The 20,197-nt window shown below is 52.6% G+C and overlaps 5 protein-coding genes across 5 annotated transcripts; 2 read left to right on the forward strand and 3 right to left on the reverse strand.

Annotated features, from left to right (window-relative positions):
• The first annotated feature begins 11 nt into the window (after positions 1-11).
• Positions 12-9,464, forward strand: K452DRAFT_320941 (uncharacterized protein). The gene is made up of 7 exons (XM_033544360.1): positions 12-232; positions 289-1,819; positions 1,875-2,215; positions 2,260-6,778; positions 6,831-7,215; positions 7,263-8,321; positions 8,374-9,464. The coding sequence occupies exons 1-7, from the start codon at positions 202-204 to the stop codon at positions 9,373-9,375; spliced, it is 8,868 nt and encodes a 2,955-aa protein (XP_033394549.1). The 5' UTR covers positions 12-201; the 3' UTR covers positions 9,376-9,464.
• A 464-nt stretch (positions 9,465-9,928) lies between these two features.
• On the reverse strand, positions 9,929-13,030 carry K452DRAFT_211283 (uncharacterized protein; the record flags this gene model as incomplete). Its single annotated transcript, XM_033536181.1, has 2 exons — positions 9,929-11,816; positions 11,892-13,030. Coding segments are annotated over 2 exons (3,027 nt in total), but the record flags the coding sequence as incomplete, so codon positions are not given.
• A 514-nt stretch (positions 13,031-13,544) lies between these two features.
• On the reverse strand, positions 13,545-14,613 carry K452DRAFT_85136 (uncharacterized protein). The gene is made up of 2 exons (XM_033547227.1): positions 13,681-14,613; positions 13,545-13,564 (listed from the first exon to the last, which is right to left on the reverse strand). The coding sequence occupies exon 1, from the start codon at positions 14,347-14,349 to the stop codon at positions 13,861-13,863; it is 489 nt and encodes a 162-aa protein (XP_033394551.1). The 5' UTR covers positions 14,350-14,613; the 3' UTR covers positions 13,545-13,564; positions 13,681-13,860.
• On the forward strand, positions 14,442-16,523 carry K452DRAFT_300901 (uncharacterized protein; the record flags this gene model as incomplete). Its single annotated transcript, XM_033542382.1, has 3 exons — positions 14,442-14,613; positions 14,670-15,247; positions 15,324-16,523. The coding sequence occupies 3 exons, from the start codon at positions 14,442-14,444 to the stop codon at positions 16,521-16,523; spliced, it is 1,950 nt and encodes a 649-aa protein (XP_033394552.1).
• Positions 16,524-17,464: 941 nt separating this feature from the next.
• On the reverse strand, positions 17,465-20,197 carry K452DRAFT_255746 (uncharacterized protein). Its single transcript, XM_033538369.1, has 4 exons — positions 20,026-20,197; positions 19,237-19,966; positions 19,083-19,177; positions 17,465-19,035 (listed from the first exon to the last, which is right to left on the reverse strand). The coding sequence occupies exons 1-4, from the start codon at positions 20,162-20,164 to the stop codon at positions 17,534-17,536; spliced, it is 2,466 nt and encodes an 821-aa protein (XP_033394553.1). The 5' UTR covers positions 20,165-20,197; the 3' UTR covers positions 17,465-17,533.

The following is a 20,197-nucleotide window of genomic DNA, read 5'->3' on the forward strand; positions in this document are numbered from 1 at the left end:
CTCTCCGCAGCTCACCTCCGAAGAACCGCGACCCGCTCAACACCACATTGCGACATCCACGTTTGCATTTGCCTTGGGCGACATGGAAAGCTTTTGAAGCCCTGCACTCTGAAACAAAACTGCGCCGTCGTTCCGCTGGATATGAGCCTCGTTTGGCAGCGCTGTGTTCACTAGGGTTGACGTGGAGCGAGCTTCCACAAAATGTCAAGTCAGAAGATCTCAAAGTTGTTAGGTAAGTTGCCTCGTTCGGGACAGGCGCAAATGACAATGGCTGAGGTCTGGCTGCAGATAAAATAGAGAAGGCAGAAAACGTCAAACAGCGAGATGAGTTTCTCGATGACTTCAAGCAACTACTAAGCTACAGGCGCAATAACCCTGAATTAAACAATGTCGAAGGTAACACACATTCCGATCTGCTTGACAGTCTATTCGACTGTCACGACAAGGTTTTCGACAGGTACAAAAAGGCACCTACACGACACACACCCAAACCTGGCAGTAAAAGAGGGACTACTGTCAAAGACAAGAAGCTCGACAGTCTAACAAGACTCGCGGCCGCAATAAACCTGACTTTAGAATCCTGCATACGTCAGATTGAGATCAAAACTGTTAAAGTTGTGATCATCTTTATCTTGGATGTACTTGAAAACCTTGAAGATCACTCTGAACAGCTCAGAGTCGACTTTCACAAATGTCTGCGGCTTGTCTTGAGCTACCCACCTCATGTGGAACACCTGCCTAAGAATATTTGGAATACCATCCTGGAGTATTGTTTGGATGGTATCTCCAGTTTCCAACATAGATCGGTCTCCGGCAGCAGCTTCCATCACACCGGCACTACTTCTGGTGCGCGAGGCACTCCGGATCCTTCCGCTGAATCAACCCCAAGATCTTCTTTCATGCGCGACTCGTCAAACATAGACCGCCATAGCTCCGGTTCTAGTGGGTCAATTGCGATGAATGAACTCGTATATTGTGTCCGGTACCTCACCTCGGCCACCAACGCTCCTTTGTTTGACAAAGCTTATCAGCGGATTTTGTTTGTGTTGATCGAGTGGCTGCAAGCACCCAGAGGCATAATTGGGGCTTATGTTGAAGCCTTTACTGCCATCAACCACATCATTTCCAGGATTTCACTTGACTTCGGTGCCGTCGCGCAACAAGCAATCAAGAGCTTGATACCAATTATTAGGAATTCCTGGTCATCGAGGTTGTCTCTTCTCAAGGAAGAGCTGCTCATCACTCTGATACACAGCAAAGCCCATATTGCCAGCATGCTTCATATGGTGGCTGATGATGCTGATGAGCTACGGTTTGACCTGGAGAGCCTATTAGATACGATGCAAGCAGAATACGGGAAGCGCCCCGACAGAGAACAACTACAGGTCGATGACCTGCGCCTACGTTTCCGAGTGGATTGTCCTTTTGAACAATCGCCTTTCCATATGGCATTGTGTCGCTTGCGCCCTGGCAACACCAAGTCAGAGCATCCATGGATACTGGTACACTTGATTTCTTATTTCTCAGTGCTCCTGGACTCGACCCGCGCTCCAGCTGTAGCCGACAACTCGTTCCTTCAAGATGGCGAAGAAACACCGAGCAAAAAGCAACGGACTATGCAATATCTCCAAGATTATCTTCGACAACTCATGAACCCCCATTCAACCAGCAAAGTATGCGCTTCGCAGATTGTAACTTTCATGGTCCACCAAACGCCCTTGGACGTGGAAAGTCTCGAGTTTGCACTAGATAAATTGACCACTCAGGTATCCGACGGTAACGCTGCAGTATCCAACTGGGCTATGCTCGCAATTGCTAGGTTAGCACATGATTCAATTACTCGTTGTATCATAGGGACTGACTCAACACTATAGTTGCGCGATCCAAATGTCCTCCGCCTCCTCAAAACTCAGGTCCCAGTGGGCTACTGTTTGGCAGCTTGTGTCCAGGAACATCAACGCGATCTCAACCTGCAGAGTCGCTGCCCACGCAATGGATGTACTGCTGAGGTTAAACCTGGTAGATTATTCACTTACGGTTGAGACAATGGACGCCATGATCTCCTCAGTCGAATTGCACGGTCCAGCTGTCCTTTCGGAGACGACTTCTTCGTTATGGATAACGATACTCGATATGAAAAATTCCGAGAGCCCTCACACATCCAATGTGACCGCAGACCGCATGTTTCGATGGCTCACGTCTAAATGGACGCCAAGTATGTCTCTTAAATCATATCTAATCTCAAGCTAACCGTGCTAGGCAACTTCCACGAGAAGTCCTATACTCTTCAAAATTCTCATCATTGCGACGCTTGGGATGTCGTCAGGGTTCTGTTTACCTGCGCCGACCGTGAAACACCTCTGTTCCAAGGCAACCCATTCTCCAGCTTTGGACCTCTCGCAATAGCCTGGATGCAGGCTCACAAATGGCCTGGCCTCACCAACTATCTTCTGTTACTAGAAGAGGATGGCGGATATCTGGCCGAACCTCAAACAAGCACAGAGGTTGTTTCAAATCTACAACAGCAACGTTCTGCTCGAGCAGACAAACTCATTCTGGATTATTGTTCATCAGAACTGGAGAAGACCATCCAGCGTTTCACGGAATGGGGCGCAGAGCGATCAAACAGCTTCACTACAGAGATGTTACGTTCAATCACCACGCTTTGTATCGTTGCATCTCACTTGTCGACCGGAACGTTTGCCATTCCTGGTGCCCGAAAGAACGATATACAGCAGAACAACAGTGCTCTCATCAAGATGTTGGCAGGCTTTGTTGCAAAGCCGGACACTGACCTGTTATCTGTCGACGCTGTATTGGAAGTCGTAGCTTCATGTCTTCCCGCCATCTCTACTTTGGAGTCTTTTGATGCTGAGTTGTTCGACAATATTGCAATCACCCCGCTCATACTTCACTTGGCTCAGGCGCTGCATGATCGCAGATCAAACAAGGATGCACATCGACCGACTGGACCTTACGACCCAATGGAAATCGATGACGGATTCGAATCACAACGCAGCAACAGTGTCTTGAAACATAATACAGATGAATTACCACGAGCCAGTATTGCAGCTGAGGTAAATATATTATCCCTACGAGGAATGACATCAGCTACCATATTGCTGCTCTCTTCGGCTTTCGAGAGTTTGCCTGTCAACGGAGTAATCACAAACATCCCGCACACCTTTTTGGAGCATATGCGCTCGCTTCCCGCTGCTGAATTTTTAGCTTGCAGAAAGCTCTTAGTGGATGTTCTCTCCTCTCCGTTATGCTTGACAATTGAGGATGCAGACGATGTGCTTGTATACGTAGCCAATGAGTTTTTGCAGGCCTACGAGTATGAAAGAAACGAGGTTGCTATCGGACTCTGCGTGGAAATCATGACAAGCACCGCGTCGTTATGGTTACCAAAAAACTCACGCTTACACGATGTCGGGCTAGACATCTACGAGTGGCTTCTCAGACTCTTTGGCAAGACCGGAACTACATCTTCGGAAATACTGATACGCGTTGTGGACCTCTTCCAGGAGTTATTACGGATTCAACCGGAATATGCGCAAGACTCAGGCATACCTTCAGTGCGCACCGAACTGGTCGATGTCCTTGACAAAGGCGATATCCCGATCAAATACCATATCATCGATCGTCTTCCAAAGATCTTCGAGATGTTCGTCTTGAGCGAGCATGAGGCTTTTTTCGGCATTATTTTCGAGAATCTACCAAAAGATGACACCTGGAAAGAAGGCATGGCGCTCCGGCTCTATGCTTTCGCTACACTCGGATCGGCATGGCATACGTTGTTGCGGTTGTGTGTATACCACACATTTGAACAAGTAGGACTTGTCAAAGCGACAGAACGCCATGCCACTCGTTGCATGCTATCTATATCTAGAGCCCTGCAGCTCGAGGATCCCCAAACCCTTTTCCGCCTCTACGTTCCACAATTTCTCTACACATGGCTGTGTAAAGAACAGATAAAGAACATCCCGTACCGGACCTTTGGTTACGAATCCCTTGCTGAGCTTTTGGAAGATGTTCAAGACGAGGTCTATGGGCAACTGGCGATGCGTGGTGATTCAAATAGAATTTCAGACCTACTGGCTTATCTTCAAGTCACCGAGGAGATTCTTTTGACCAAAACGTTTGCCAAGGCTACTGCATATACAATAGCTGAGGACACCCGAACACAGAGCAAGGGAGACAAGCCTACCAAGAGTAATGAGGCTCGTCTACGAGAGTTGATGCAGGAAAAATATCTCGAGCTTGTTAGGAAACAATTCCCTTGCATCTTAGGCCTGCTCATCTATTCCATGGAAGCCCCAGAGCGAGTGGAGAAACCATTGTCAAAGGAAAAAGACTCAAAGTTCACGAGTGTTGGACACGCATTGAAAGACATCCAAAGTATCAGTTCCTCAAAGGCCACACTTCCCGCAGACCAACAACCTTCATTCAACGCGGTACACATATTTGACGAGATACGCCGCCTGACTAGGCGAGTAGGATACGAACACCCGAACGGATTCTGGGGCCCGGATTGCTTCACCTACGTTCTGCGGTTGCTGCTGAGTAAGATCCATTCTGCTCTGGGCTCTCTCCACGCATGTTCTGTAATCAGGAAAATCAGGTTTTTGATTTCCCTGGCAGGGCCTGTGGCTTTTGATGGTTATCCACTGCAAATGACCCTCAGTGCGCTACGCCCATTCTTGACAGATAGCCAATGCGCTGATGACACGCTTGGTATTGTCCAATATCTCTTTGATCACGGAAAACCTTACCTGATCCATCAACTGCCCTATGTCGCCGGCATATCTCTATCTATTTTAATATCCTTACGGGTCTTCCTTTCATCCTCCCAAGACAGCACCACACAGGAGAGCCAACATTTCGCAACTTTGGACAAAGCGAAATCGTTTCATTCATGGTTTGCAGCTTATCTGTTATCATACACGGATACATTGCTACAAATGGCGCCAAACAGGAGTTCAAAAGCATCCTTGGGCCTATTCCAGACGATGATACATGCTGCTTGCGAGGTACGCACTGAAGGAAACGCAATCCGAGGTTCACCTGAGAGCAAGCTCCTATATGCATTGTTGGAAGATGATCGGAACGGTCGAAGGCTGCTTGACGGACCTTCTCAAAACCTTGCTTATAGCCTTCTCTGTCATCAGTTCCATGCACCGCCCTCATTCCGAGAAGACATACTTGGATCGAGCGATGATGCTACGAAGTTTTCTACGCAAGTCTGGAAATCGAGCCGAAGAACTGACAACAGTGAGGAATATCTTCTTTGGACAGCAAGAGCTTTGGGACGGGGCTACAGTGCTTCTGGAAATATAAGCGGGAGCCTTCGCCGGGCAGCTCAAGGGAAAAACATCTCTGACCGGTTTGAAGAAGCTTCGTTTCGTACTTCTCGGATGCTTATCTTGGAGCACTTGGCAAACCTATTGCGGGGCGGCAGCCTTCATGAAGGAGGCATTGCCGAGGAAGCGCTCCGCACATTCCTCTCCAAAAGAGATGGTTCGCGGGATGGACCAGATGAATTTTCCGAGGCCGAACAAGTCCTCCCAGAGCCTCTTATTTACGGGCTTGCGCTGCAAGATCCTTTCGATATTCCATTTACCCAACCTCCACTGTTTAAAAGCATTCAAGATAATGCTTTCCCTTCAAGGCACAAAGAGTTTCGCCATTGGATATCGGACCTGTGCATTGCACTGGCTCAGTCCGCGGCTGATGACCGAGTGGCCTGTGTGCTGCCAAAGTTCTTATTGGGAATCAAGTCGTCTGGTGAGGTACTGTTCCCGTACCTACTCCACATCGCCCTTGAAAGAGACTTCGAAGGGCAACAAAGCGTCAAAAGCACGATGTCTGAGGCTTTCCGCAAGTGGTTCTCCGGTTGTGACGACGACAAGATACTTTATGTCAAAGTGCTCCTTCAATCCTTACTCTACCTACGGACACAGCCGATGCCAAAGGAATCGACTATTGCAGATCGTACTCAATGGCTAGATATTGATTGGCTCGAGGCATCAAATGCTGCAGTAAAATGCGGCATGTACAGAGCGGCCTTGTTACTTGCAGAAATCCATGGAAAGCAGCCTGCGCGTGCTTCTAGGCGTTCCTCTGTCATGCCACAGGAGCAGTCCATTCCACTTCAACTCCAGTTGTCAATCTATAAGAACCTGGATGAGCCAGATTACTTTTATGGAGCAGAGCAAGAACCCAGCCTGACATCGGTGCTGAACAGGCTCGACTACGAAGCTGAGGGGTTCAAAGGATTGTTGTTCCGCGGAGCCAGAATGGATAGTCAGATGCGCAGGCTCAACAATGTCTTGCCTTCAGACTCGAGAGGTATAATCAAAGACCTGACCATGCTGAACTTGAACAGTTTAACACAGGCTTTGCTGTCAAATGACAATTTCCGTGATACTGGAAACTCTATCAACAACACGTTGGAAGTGGCACGAAAGCTCGAGCAATGGGATATACGAGCGCCATCAACCAAAACGTCGGAAGCTGCATCAATCTACAAAGCTTTCCAAGGCCTGCACAATGCGGTAGATCTACAAACAGTGCGAAAGCATCTTGATCTGAGCTTCCTTGAGACCATGAAAGTCTGCTCTGGCCTCAAGACATCCACACAAACTTTACAGGCGTCTTTCCGAACATTAGCAATCTTGAACGACATTGATGAGATAATGAGCTCCAAAAACGCGGAGCAACTGTATGAGACATGGGACAGGTTTAGAGACCGCGGTGCCTGGATGAACGACGGGCGGTGAGTAAAATCCCGTGTGCTTTTTGATCAACATCAGACTAACAGAAACAAGATTCGAAGACGTTCGGTCGATTCTATCATCTCGAGAAACCCTTTTCAGCCTACTCAGCAGGAGTCCGCAACTGCAAGAAATTATTCATACGGGACCAAAAGATCTGCGGAGCTTGGAGGTGAAACAGCTTGTCGATGTTTGCTCCACGTGCCGGAAACATGGAGCGCTGCAGGAATCGCTTGCGACTGCCACTTACCTTGCAGATATGATAGAGCCATGCCGCGAAGTTGGATTAAACATAGCAGTAGTTGCTGAGTTCGAAACTGCTAGTGTCCTCTGGGACCAAGGAGAGACCACCACATCCATTAGAATGCTCCAACGGCTCGAGGAGGACGTGAAGCCAGGTGAAGCGGGAGTGGAGCGGTCCGTTTTGCTTGCTACGCTGGTAATATTGTTGCATTCTTATTTCCCGAATAATGCTAACGTCTCTAGGGCCACCATGTTGGAGAAGCACGCTTGGAAAAGCCGGACGAGATCATGAAGCACTACATGGAACCAGCGATCCGAGAGCTAAAATCCCAACAGACTGGAAGGCAGGCAGGACAAGTCTTTCATCAGTTTGCCGCATTCTGTGATAAACAGCTCCAGAGCCAAGAGACCATTGATGACATGAACCGAATGAAACAGTTGGCTGAGCGTAAAGAAGCAGAAGCGCAAGAGTACGATAAGATGGCTAAATCAGCTAGAAACACTGCTGCCAGGGACCACTACAAACAGAACGCCAGGAGATCACGAAAGTGGTACGATATGGACATGAAAGAGTCTCAACGAATCGCAGACAGCCGCGTTGCCTTTCTTCGACAGAGCCTCGAGAACTATCTTCTTTGTCTTCAGGCTTGCAACGATTATGACAACGATGTTTTCAGAATGTTTGCGCTTTGGTTTGAATTCGCGGACCTGGGCTTAGCCAACACAGCGGTATCGAAGCACATTGAACATATCGCCAGTGGGAAATTTGTTCCTCTGATGAACCAGCTCTCATCAAGGCTCCAGGCAGAAAAGAGCAACTTCCAACAGATTCTAACACGTCTGGTCTACCGCATCTGCATCGACCATCCTTATCATGGCATGCATCATATTTTCTCCGGACATCTGGGAACGCCAAAGGATGACGGCGCGAAATCACGCAACACAGCAGCCAAAGAACTAGCCAAGCAACTTAAAGCGGATAAAAAAGCGAGCTTATATTGGGATCGCATCAAGAACTCGAACATGTGCTATCACGACCTGGCCAATGCCAGTGATTCTGATTTCAGGGCAGGCAGGAGTTTGCCAATGGAAAATTACGCTGCATCGAAGAAGCTGACAATGCAGATACCAGGACACAGGGTCCCGCCTATCACACTTCAGATAGATGTTCGCCACGATATGAACTACAAAACCGTTCCGCGAATCGCCAGCTTTCTCCCTCGAATGGGCATAGCGAATGGTCTCAGCACGCCCAAGATTGTGACAGCTGTCGGAACTGATGGACGTCAATATAAACAGTTGGTAAGTGGTTAGTCGTCTTCTCATAAGGAAATTTAGCTAATGTCTGTTACAGTACAAATCGGGCAATGACGATCTCAGGCAAGATGCTATCATGGAGCAAGTGTTTGAGCACGTCAGCCAACTTCTGCAAAACCACACTGTAACACGACTGCGGAATCTCCGCATCCGTACATACCGCGTCATACCACTAAGCAACCGCAGCGGAGTCATTGAATTTGTCCAAAACACTATGGCCGTTATGTCATATCTGGACAATGCGCACCAAACTTATAATCCGCGCGACTGGAAGCAAGCAGCCTGCCGCGAGAAGATTGCCAGCGCGGCTGCGCACTCAACCGAGGAGCGCCTCAAGTCCTACCAAAATGTATGCCGGCACTTCAGTCCAGTCTTGCGCTACTTTTTCCTCGAGCGCTTCCAAGACCCAGACGAATGGTTCGAGAAGCGACTCGCATACACGCGCAGCACAGCAGCCATCTCGATCCTGGGCCATGTTCTCGGTCTAGGCGATCGGCACTGTCACAATATTCTGCTGGACGAAAAGAGCGGCGAGTCAATCCACATCGATCTCGGCGTCGCGTTCGAAGCCGGCCGCGTGCTGCCCGTGCCTGAAGTAGTGCCCTTCCGCTTGACGCGCGACATCGTCGACGCGATGGGGTACACGGGTGTCGAAGGAGTGTTCAGACGATGCTGCGAGTTCACCATGGAGACGCTGCGCAACGAAAAGGATTCGATCATGACGATTTTGAACGTCCTGCGGTACGATCCACTGTACAGCTGGAGCTTGAGTCCGCTGAAGGCGAAGAAGATGCAAGAAGAGCAGGGGCAGAACAAGAAGTTTGAGCAGGATGGGGAAAAAGAGTTGGAGGAACTGCAGAGCATGGGAGCGAAAAAGAAAGAGGACGAGGTTGGCGAGGCAGCAAGGGCGCTAAGTGTTGTGGAGAGGAAGTTGAGCAAGGCGTTGAGCTCAAGCGCTGCGGTTAGTGAACTCATCCAGCAGGCGACGGATGAGCGCAACTTGGCGGTGCTGTACTGTGGCTGGTCGGCCTGGTGCTAGTGGGGGAAGGTCGTAGGAGTTGGTTGGTTTCTGCTTTTACAGACATCAAGCAGTGTTAGATATTTCTCAAAAATATATCATTCGCACAGTACTTATGAGCGTCTCGCCATCTTTCTCAAAGGTTAGATACACAAACTGATCACCATGTGGGCAGCCTATAAATTGTTTCTTCAAGACGCTACTGAAATTTGGTTTCACTGAACACCATCGTATAGGCATATGTATATGCGAGCGACCACCACCTTGCTTTCATTTGCTCTACCAATCTCCATAACCACTCATCAATAAACACATTCTCCAAAAACCCTAATTTGAGCGGATTGGGTGGATGGGCTTGTATGTAGGATGTACTGTATATATATGCGTTCGCGACTACATACACACCCACACGTAGATAAGTATACAAGAGTTTTACATGTAAACCGAAATACGCACCCATCAACCACGCATCCATCCATTCCGCCACTATCTTTCCCATACACCCACTCCCAGGCCAAATCACCCATCCCCTCCAACACACTTCAATCCAATCCCACACCACTCACCGGCCCCAATGCTGCCTCTGATACTCAAACAGCACAATGGCCGCAGCCGTCTGCACATTCAAACTCCGCGTAACGCCAACCTGCCTAACCTCAACACAAAGATCGCACTCCGCCAGCACCGCACCAGGGATGCCCTCGCGCTCACTCCCCATAACGAGCACGCAGCGCCGGGGCAACGCGCTCCCCTCGGCCCCAAGCACAACGCTGCGGTCCGTCTGCTCGACGCCCACAACCATGTAGCCGTCGGCCTTGCGCGCGCGCAAAAAGCCCGCCAGCTCCGCGGGCGGCAGCGCCGAGATCGGGAGGTGGTTGTGCGAGGACACGGCGACGGAGACGAAGTCTCGGTGCGCGAGCGTGTCCAGCGTCCGTAGTTGCAGCGACTCGCAGCCAAAGATCTCCGCTGCGCGTGAGAGCCCGCCCAGGTTGTACGGGTTGTCGATTAGCGAGCCGACGAGGATGAGCGGCGTCGACTGGCGCGTTGAGGCTTCGGCTGGGGATGCGAGCAGCGCTTCTTGCCATGCTGTGCCCTTGGTCTGGAGCGGGACGATTGCGGCCGCGGCGTCGGCTGGGGCGGGAGTCGGCGTGGACGTGGCTGGCGTGCCGCTGTTGGTCGACGGGGCCCGCGGCAGTGAGTGCCGTTTTGCGAGCTTGGAGGAGCCGAGCGGCACCCGCGGGGGTGGATAGTCAACTGTCTGCAGCGGCGCCTCGGTGTCTGCCCACACGACGTGGAAGTCTTGCGTCAGGACCAGTTTGGCGTCAGGCGGGTCCAGGTCGAGGTACCGGCCCTCGAACAGCGTCGCGAGCGTGTGGTCGCGGATCGGGTCCAGCCATTCGAGCGTCCGGCCCGGTGGCGGCGTCGAGTACTTGTCCAGTGCGCGAATGTGCTTGTTCAGTGCCTCGAATGCCGGGTTCGCTGTCAGTGTGGACCAGTCTTGGTTGACAGCGTGGTCCCATAGAGGCGGGAATGACCATTGCGCCTCGTGTCGGATAACGATCTTTGGACTCGCCGAAAGCGGGATGAGCAGAGTCATGAGCCTGTGAGAGAATGATTCTTCGCCGTCAGGAAGCCTGGCAACCATGACTGCCATCTTCATGACGGATGCGAGGTGCTTAGGGTTGGAGTGGTCGTCTGTTGAAAGCAATTTGAGGAGTTCGACACGCTGCTCCGGCTGGTTGTAATAGATGCGGGCAATGATCCACTCGAGAAGGAACCTGTACCGAGGCAACGGCTCGATGGCGAGAGCTTTCATAAACGCCTTTGAGTAACTCGCAATCTCCTCCTCCAAGGCTTCCTCGATGCAAGTCTCAGTAAGGAGCAACATCATCTGAACCTGGACGGTAGTCTTCCACTTGCTGACCATAGGTATCGGCATTTTTTGAGTAGCCCAAGGGTGTAGCAGAGTACTAAGGATACGTTTGGCCATAGCAAGATCCGATGCCCTTATCCTGTTCAGGAGATCAAATATGCAAGCATAACCATGCGATTCTCCGGGACCATAGTAGTAACCGTAAGTCCGGGTAGGCAAGATGGCTGTGAGCTTTTCAGCTATGGCAGCCTCGAGTAAAAATTCCAGCTTAGGCGCCGGCGGCCGGTTGGCCATACGGACGATGAAGGTCTCAAAAGGGAGGAAATCCACACATTCGGGAACGTGAAAGTAAGCACTTCTCAATGCCTTTGCGAGGGGCGATAGAACGTATATCCGGCCCTCGGTGAGCACCTGAAGCTCCAGCATGGCACGAGAAAGAAGTACTTGAGTGTCTTCTGATGCCGTGCGAAGACATATCGGGTGGAACAAAACCTCTGGTAGCTGCAGAAGAGCTGACCTTGGGTATTCCTGGGTTTCCAGTTCATCCCAAATAGCTTCCAGCGAAGCGTGCAGGTCTTCGGGGTCCACCCTTAGCTGCGTTGAAATGGCCTGGCGTACGTAATCACACGCTTTGAGAAGCCCGTTTCCTTGAAGGCAACGATACTTGCTCTCCTGTAGTTGCTTGACGAACGCTTTCAGATCTGGCATACTCTGCGGATCAGACCCAGCATTAGCGAAAAAAGAACTGCCTTCTTGGGCAGCATCTTCTTTGCTGTTTTCGGCCCGCTTGAGAGTATTCCATCGCTCTAGTAGAAGGCTGTAGCCAGGTAAGTTGGCAACGGCCTCGGGACGACCCTGCATAGTCTGCCCCAAGAGGACCGACGAAGTTGCTGTGCAGAAATCTCGGGCAACTTCTGGCAAACCAGTGCGTGTGGCCACCCTGATCAGGAGCGGGAGGTCCGCTTCTGGTAGGCGGCAAGGTTCTCCTGATGGAGAGTTTTGGAAGCCATCCAGTATGCCTTGCAAGCAATAGGCAAGGGAATATTGGAACAAGTTCTGTCCCTTTTCGTCCAGATACGAGAGTATAGTCCGCGCGTATATCTGACGAGCAGCGTCATCATAGCAGCCTTGCAGCAAGCGCCGGACAAAGCTGGAAAGATTCTCTCCGTGTTCACAGCGAACACGCTGTCCGTTACGACGCATCGAACCAGTATACAAGAAGCCTTGGGTAGCCCATGGCAAGAAGGAAGAAGCGATGAAATCCAGGAAATTGCTGGTAGCAGTATCAGGCAGTGGAATAACGCCCTGGAAGATTCGGTTTCCAACTAGTTTACGGATGCCATCCTGAACTCCTGGTCGCAGAGCAGCGCGAAGCAGGGTGATTACCCACGTAGGATGCACGTCGGATTTCCACGCGAGAGCTTGCAGATCTGGCATGCATTCCTCCGCCTGGTTGAGGTATCTCCCCAAAACAATAGTCTCAAAAAGCGTACAGTACCTGGCGTAATCCGACTCGTAACTAGCACTTTTAGAACCAGAAACGTAGGGATGGAGATCACCTTGCTGCGTTTGAGCATAACTTATGGATGCCCTCAAGATATGCAGACAGAATTTTCGTTGCTCGGAGAAGCCCTCCGTGAGACCATGTTGCAAGTACACCCAGTACTTATCTCGTGAGAGAATCTCACGCGAGGGACCGCATCCGGGGCCAAGGGCGAACCAGCGAAACCAGATGTGGAAAGCAGTAGCGGGGAATCCAAGATCCGAGGGTGCGGACACCAAGTCACGGATCCGGCCCCAAATTATCTCCTCCACGGGTACCCGGGATACTTCAAAGATATCGAAGCCTCCATCGTACTTTTCATCCAAGGTTACCTTTCCCGTTTGCAGCGAGTGAAAAGCGGCAGACAAAACATCTCGGCTGCCATGTGACAACTCCTCTGAAGCAGCTCCCAACAGAACAAGCAGTGTATTCAAAAGGCTGCCAGATATAATGCAACTCGCTTCAGACCACAGGAATAGCTTCAGAAAGGTAAGATATTTGGCCGAGGTTGCAATCCGGCCCTCCAGATCATCGACAGCTTCTATACCTGGTTTTGCCTGATACTTCCATGGCATGGTCGAAAAGGGAACAGTTATCTCACCGCCAGCTTTCAGATCTGAAGCAGTTTTGGCAAGACTGTGAGCAATCTCTTGGAAGACATGCCGCGCAATGGTTTCATTTTGCGAACACAGTTTGATTGGCTCGCGGAAGGAAGCAGAGTCGGCTTCGCATCTTTGGATGTGGCGGAAAACAAATTCCTCCAGGAGGGCGGTAGCTTTGGCCTTTTCTTCGCTCTGCGCTGGATTAGCAACATAATTCTCTAGACATGGCCAACTTGGGTGGCTGTGCTAGTGCCGACATATGTCTACTGCTCTGCAGGAACGCACGATTCGATTCTCTGTGAGCCTACCCCATGGTTCGCATGTGCATGGCCTGTTGAGAACCGCAAGGGAGCCAAGCATCACGTGAAGAGATGATTTTGGAATGCTGGCGGCAAGCTCATGCATAACACGCTGGCAATTTACAAAGGGCAAAGCTCACCTCAAGACACCGTTGGACCAGGTCGGCCGCAACAAATGCCGCGGAAAAATCACCATCCTCTTTTGAACCACTGAGGCACAAGTCTTGGACGATGTTGGCAACAGCAGCGGGCTGCTCCGCGGGGGAAATGCGGGCGAGGAAAAGATCCGCAAGACCCTTGGAAGATGAATAGGCCATTGTTTGCCGAGACAATAACGGTACAGGACAACTCAATGGGCTTTTTATGGCAGCGGCAGGGCTTATGGCGAAGCGTGAGAGCCTCGCAAGGAGCGATAAGTGTCGATTGGCTAAAATTTTGTTTTTGTGAAACGAGAGTAAAGGCTGGGTGGTGGTTGCTAGGGAACGCCAGGCACGGCGGACACGCACCACACGCACACTTTTTTTTTTTCTGCCTTTGGAACAGGCGTATCGCTGCAAGGGAGGGGTCCAGAGTCGGAGGCGTTTGGCGGTGATGAATATTCTCAGGGCGCCTGGTGCACAGGCTGCGCCCTGACAACCCGACGGACAATCGCCGGGCGCGGATCGGCGTTGCCGTCATCGCTTACCAGGCTCGCTTTGGCAAGAGGTAAATACCGGGCTGGGGCCCCGTCAGTCACAACAGCCTGCACTCTTCGCGCAAGGGCAGTCACCATGGACCCCAGGATGTACGCCCGCTCGCCCTACGACTCCTACGCCTACGGCTCCTCCGCCTCCACACCATCTATGCGCGGCGCCTACGAACCTGCGCCCGAACAACACACCATGCCTGAGGACAGCGCCAACGTCAAGGTCGTCGTACGCGTGCGGGGTTTCGTCAAGAGAGGTATCCCCACCCCAAGCATCTCCCATTCGCTGCGACTCGACTAACGCGTCTTCTAGAGCGCGAACGCCGCGCCCAATGCCTCATCCGCATGGACCCGCGCGTGCAATCGACGACCCTTCAACCGCCCGCTGACGCGTCCGACGGCGGCCCCCACAGCCACAAGTCTCGCGAAGAGAAGACGTTTACCTTCGACAAGTCCTTCTGGTCCCACAACGAGTCCGATCCGCATTATGCCCACCAGGAAGACGTGTACCGCTCCTTCGGCGAAGAGTTTCTCGACCACAACTTCGACGGCTACCACACATGCATCTTCGCATATGGCCAGACGGGTTCGGGCAAGAGTTACACCATGATGGGCACGCCCGAGCAGCCCGGCCTAATTCCACGTACTTGCGAGACGCTGTTTGAGCGCATTCAGAACGAGCCCAGCCCCAACACGACCTACAACGTGCACGTATCCTACTTCGAAGTCTATAATGAGCACGTGCGGGACCTGCTCGTCCCACGCACCAACCCACCGTATTATTTGAAGATCCGCGAGTCTATGACGGACGGTGTATACGTCCAAGGCTTGACGGATGCGCCGGTCAAGTGTTATGCGGACGTGGAGCGTCTGATGAAGATTGGTGATTTGGTGAGCGTAATTCGGCGGCATGGGCTTTCAAAACTTAGCCGTGCTGTTTCAAGAAGCTTGAACTGACCAACGTTAGAACCGGACGACAGCTTCTACCAAGATGAACGACACTTCGTCGCGTTCTCACGCAGTCTTCACGATTAATCTTAAGCAAATGCAACATTCCCTCATGACCGATGAGACCATTGAGCGCTCAGCTCGTATGCGTTTGGTCGATCTCGCTGGTTCTGAGCGTGCTAAGAGCACGGAGGCTACTGGCCAACGTCTGGTTGAGGGTGGAAAGATCAACAAAAGTTTGACGACGCTTGGCCGTGTTATTGCTGCGCTTGCTCAAAACGGCGGCAGTGGCATGTCTGGCGATGGCCGTCCGCGGAGCGGTCACGGAAAGAGGCGCGACGTTGTGCCTTACCGTGACAGCGTGCTGACATGGCTGTTGAAGGACAGTCTTGGCGGCAACAGTAAAACCGCCATGGTCGCCTGCATAGCACCAGCTGACTACGACGAAACGCTATCGACGCTGCGGTATGCGGACCAGGCTAAGCGCATCCGCACGCGCGCGACGGTCAATCAAGACTCGATGTCAGGCGCGGAGCGCGACGCACAGATTGCAGCCATGGCGGAGCAAATCCGGCAGCTGCAGACGAGCGTGAACACGGCGGCAACGAGGCGTCGGCAGGAAGAGGCGTCGGAGCTAGACGACTACCAGCGGCGCGTCGAAGTGATGCAGCGCCTGATGGAAGAGACGCGCCAGGTCAGCGAAGCGAAGATCAAAGCCCTGACGGCGGAGGTCGAGGACCTGCGGCCAGTAAACGCTGCTTTACGTGCCGAGAGCGAGACACTGCGCCGACATTTGGCGCTGGCGCTGGGCGAACTCAAAAACCCCATCGTTCTGCCACCCATGCAAGGAGATGTGGACCTTTATGGCCGCCCAGAGGATCTTCTCGAGCCAGACCTTGAGTACCCGGATTCCGATGCTTCGGGCTCCGACGCGTCTGACTCGGAACCTAGCACGCTGCATGGCGGTAACGCTACTATTTCCGACACCACTGGTGGGCTCCCTAACGCCATCGACGACGATAAGGAAAACGCCGTAAACTCCGGGGGCAAGGCGCGCGAAGTTTCAGACGCGGACGAGGATGAGATCTTGGCAGCGGAGCTGCAGGCTCAAGCTGATGACTTCCTGAAGGATCTGGGCCTCTTCCGCCGCAAGGTCAATGATGACTACACGCGCTTTGGCAGCGGTGAGGCTACGCTGGCTGAGATCGGAGTTAACTGAGTGAGTCAGATGCGTCGTGGTGGACATGGCGCGCTGATGTGATTCTCGGCCGCGGTGGTGAGTGGGCTTGATTGATAATCCTTCCGACCGATTCTGCCCGTGGGTGGGTAGGGCAAGGCGGATGCGCTGCTGATCCTGGAATGCCCCATTGAGGGATTCTGAGATTGGGTGGCTCTTGCCTGTTTGCTTTGCTTTTGTGGTTTGCTCTTTGTTTTTTTGGTTTGTTTTGATTCCCTTGGTTTTTCTCTTTTTTTGGTTCTCTTTTTATTCCCCTGCCTTTGACACGACTGAACGCTACCACGAAGCACACTACGAAAGAACGAACAAATGAATACGAACACACGACCGACCGATTCCCCTTACCTTAGCTACCATTGAAGCAGCACTGGAAACGACAACAGCTAGTTACTCTAGCTCGCTGCCTTCTTCTTCTTCTTCTTCTTCTTCTTCTTCTTCTTCTTCTTCTTCTTCTTCTTCTTTTAATCATTTCCCCATTCCTCTCTTCTACTTTTTCTCTTCTTCATTTTTCCTCTTCATTTATCTTCTTTTCTTCTAGCATCTCATCCTCGGTTTCAGTGCGTAGCCCTAACCCTATTCGGGTAAGATTAGGATTGGCAGGCCTGCTTGACGAAAGACGACGGATGAGAGATGGATGGATGGACGGATAGTTTCTTTTTCTTGGATTGCTGCGACTGAGCGGCTGAGCGTACGCGCAGGCATAGTTAGCACGTGTAGTATGGATACCCTTCCCTCGCCTGACGGGCGGGTGGGACTGCTTGGAGAGTATAGGAGTATAGCATCTTTTGTTGCCTTGTTTGGCTTGTCTTGGCTTGGTTTGAACGGGCATGCTCGTGCTGATGTGATTATGTGGTGAGTGGAGAGATGGCTGTAATTTTGGCTGTTGTGATGGACGAAGTACCTGGTAGGCAAGAAGACAAACGCGCATGAGCAACATTTCTCATTTCGCATAACCACATCTACATACGCAGCCGCATCAAACCCCAACGCATCTACCGCCTCAAAAGCCCCACCAGCCGCTCAACCTCATGCACGGCGCCCCCCTGCGCCTTCCCCTTCAACTCCAACAGCGCCTCCAAATCCTTAGCCTTGAACGCCTCCTCCGCAGCCTTAACCACCATGCCGCACTTCCCCCACATCTCAACGCGATCCAAATAGCCGACAGCAGTACACTTGGGGATAAAGAGAGCCGCGGTACGCGTATTGCCCGCGCCCAAACACTCATTGAAAAAGGGTTCCCAGCCAATGGGGCTCTTGCGGCCTTTACTCAGCTCCTCGAGCTCCGTCCAGTCGCGCTTAGCGACCAAGCCGCGCAGGCGCACCCACCAGAACGTCTTCTCCGGGATCTTGAACTCGGCCTGCAGTTTCGCGGCGCGCTTGGCGTGGCCGGCGCGCATGAGGCGGAAGAGCGTCTCGTTGAGCGCGAGGCCCACGTACCCGGGCCCCAGGTCTTTCTCGAAGGCTTCTTGCATTTTGAGCAGGCGTTGTGCTTCGTCGAGCGCTTTGACGGCGAAAGTCTGCTCTCGGCTGTCGTGCAAAAGCTTCGCGGCGGATTTGAGCTTCTCGCTGCGTGCGGCTGTTGTCGCTTGGGCGAGGGCGTCGGAGATGAGCAGCGTGGCGCCGTCGAGGCGTCGGTCGTCTTGGTAGTAGAGGTCGCGCAGGAGGTCGCGGTCGGCGTCGAGGGCGGAGGACTCGACTAGGGCTGTGGCGACGGGGCGCGTCGTTACGGTGCGGAAGAAGGACGCGAGCGTGAGGTGCTTCTTGAGGTGCAGCAGGACGTGGTAGACTAGGTCCGTGTCTCCGCTTTCGATCGCCTTGTCCAGCGCGATTGTGTCTTCTTTCATGTCGAGCAGCAGTGGCACTTGCTTCCCGGCCCGCGGCTCGTAGTTGAGTAGGTCGGTGGCGAGGCGCGCACGCCCTTCGTCGTAGGCGGAGCGTGCAATCTCTTCGAAAGACACGCCTGGCTTGCCGGCCAGCTTGGACACGATCATCCGGCAGATGCTCTCTTCGTCGTCGTTGGAGACGCGGACCTTCTGGCTCGCCCAATGCACGTATATCCTGTCCGTCGGTAGGTGAAGATAATCCGAGATCTTCAACGCCAGTTGGTACTCATGGCGGTTGATGAGACGCTCGATGAGCTTCTCGGGCGTGAGACGGAGATATTGATCGTAGGAAAGAGGAAGACCAATCTCGTAGAACCGGATCGCGTTCAGCACGCGGAGCGTCTCGCACATTTCGACGAAATCATCGCTGCTGTATAGGTCCAGCACTGATTTACCAAAGGAGGCAGCCTTCAAGAGTTGCTTTTGCCAGTGGATGCTAAACTCGTGGCCGGCAGCCTCAATGCATGCGTCTACCGCCTCGGTAAGATTCGGCCGGATGAGTTGGATCATGTCGTCCGCCTTCGGCGACTTCTTCTGCAGGTGGTCCACCGCCTCGAGGAGCACGGCAGCTGGCGATGTCGAGCCCAATCGGAAAGTTTCCTCGGTGACATCTGGTTGCGTCAGCTATTGTATGACAACATGATACGGAGAAACATACTAGGGACCCTCTGCAGATACTCGCAGACATCGTTCGTAAGCACGCGGAGACCATCAACATCGGGGATGAGGTGCACCCAGCTATCGTAGAAAAACCTGTAACATGTTAGTTAGTCCGGCAAGCGATGATCACAAATTTCAAGAATGTCGCCTACTTGGACGCAGCGCCATTGGGCCCGACGACATGAATCTCGTCTTCCCAGCCCAGCACAACGGCACTGTTACCGCACCATTGCATGTCCTTGGGCACAGTCTTGGCTCTGGAGTCATATTCACTGAGCTTGTTCTGGAAGTCACTGCTGACCACCCAGACCTTGCTATCTTCCGTGAAGAGGGCAACGCATTTGCCATTGGGCGAGACACTGGTGTGCCTAAAGGGGCCTTTCTGCAGCTGCCGATCCTCGCAGTCTGTGGCATCTACAAGATATATGGTCTGGCCAATGGCTAGCAGGACCTCAACGGAGCGAGAAAGAGTCTCGGTAGGAGGAATCAATGCCCACGACTCGACGGGCTCTTCCGGAGGAATAGCAAGAAGCTTTGGGCGCGGCTCATCATAGCGGGACACGGACACGAGGTGATTGTTGTTGAGCAGGGCGACGAATCCCGACGACCAGAAACGACAGGCCTTGACGCCGACGTCTTCGGCGCCGTGGCCGAGGGTGAAGGGGACAAAGTCGCCCTGCAGGTCGTAGTAACAGCGCACGGTGCCGTCATCAGTCACAACAAGCAGCTTTTCCTCGAGCGACCAGCCCAGGCCCTTGATGGCACCCTTGTCCCAGTTGATGCGGCGGATGAGCTTGCCGGAGCAGGAGTAGATGTCTATGCTGGACTTGGCGGCGGTGGCGCCGCGGTAGGTGTGCAGTTTGTCTGCATCGCGGTAGATGGCTTTGGGGGGCGGGACAGGTCAGCGGGTGCTGGGATGCGCGTGTGGGGAGTGCGCGTACCTACAGCACCGCTATATGGAGCGCCGACGACGAGGTAGTTTTCTAGTTCGAGGTCCTGGTCGAAGACGTCGGTGTAGAGCTGGACCTTGCGATAGAAGCGGTCGCCGACCCTTTCCCAGTCAGCAGTGGGCTTGGGCATGGTGCGGGCAGAAGGTGCGTGGCATTGCTGGTG

Source organism: Aplosporella prunicola (genome assembly GCF_010093885.1).
Source record: "Aplosporella prunicola CBS 121167 unplaced genomic scaffold K452scaffold_22, whole genome shotgun sequence".
Classification (NCBI taxonomy): Eukaryota; Fungi; Ascomycota; class Dothideomycetes; order Botryosphaeriales; family Aplosporellaceae; genus Aplosporella; species Aplosporella prunicola.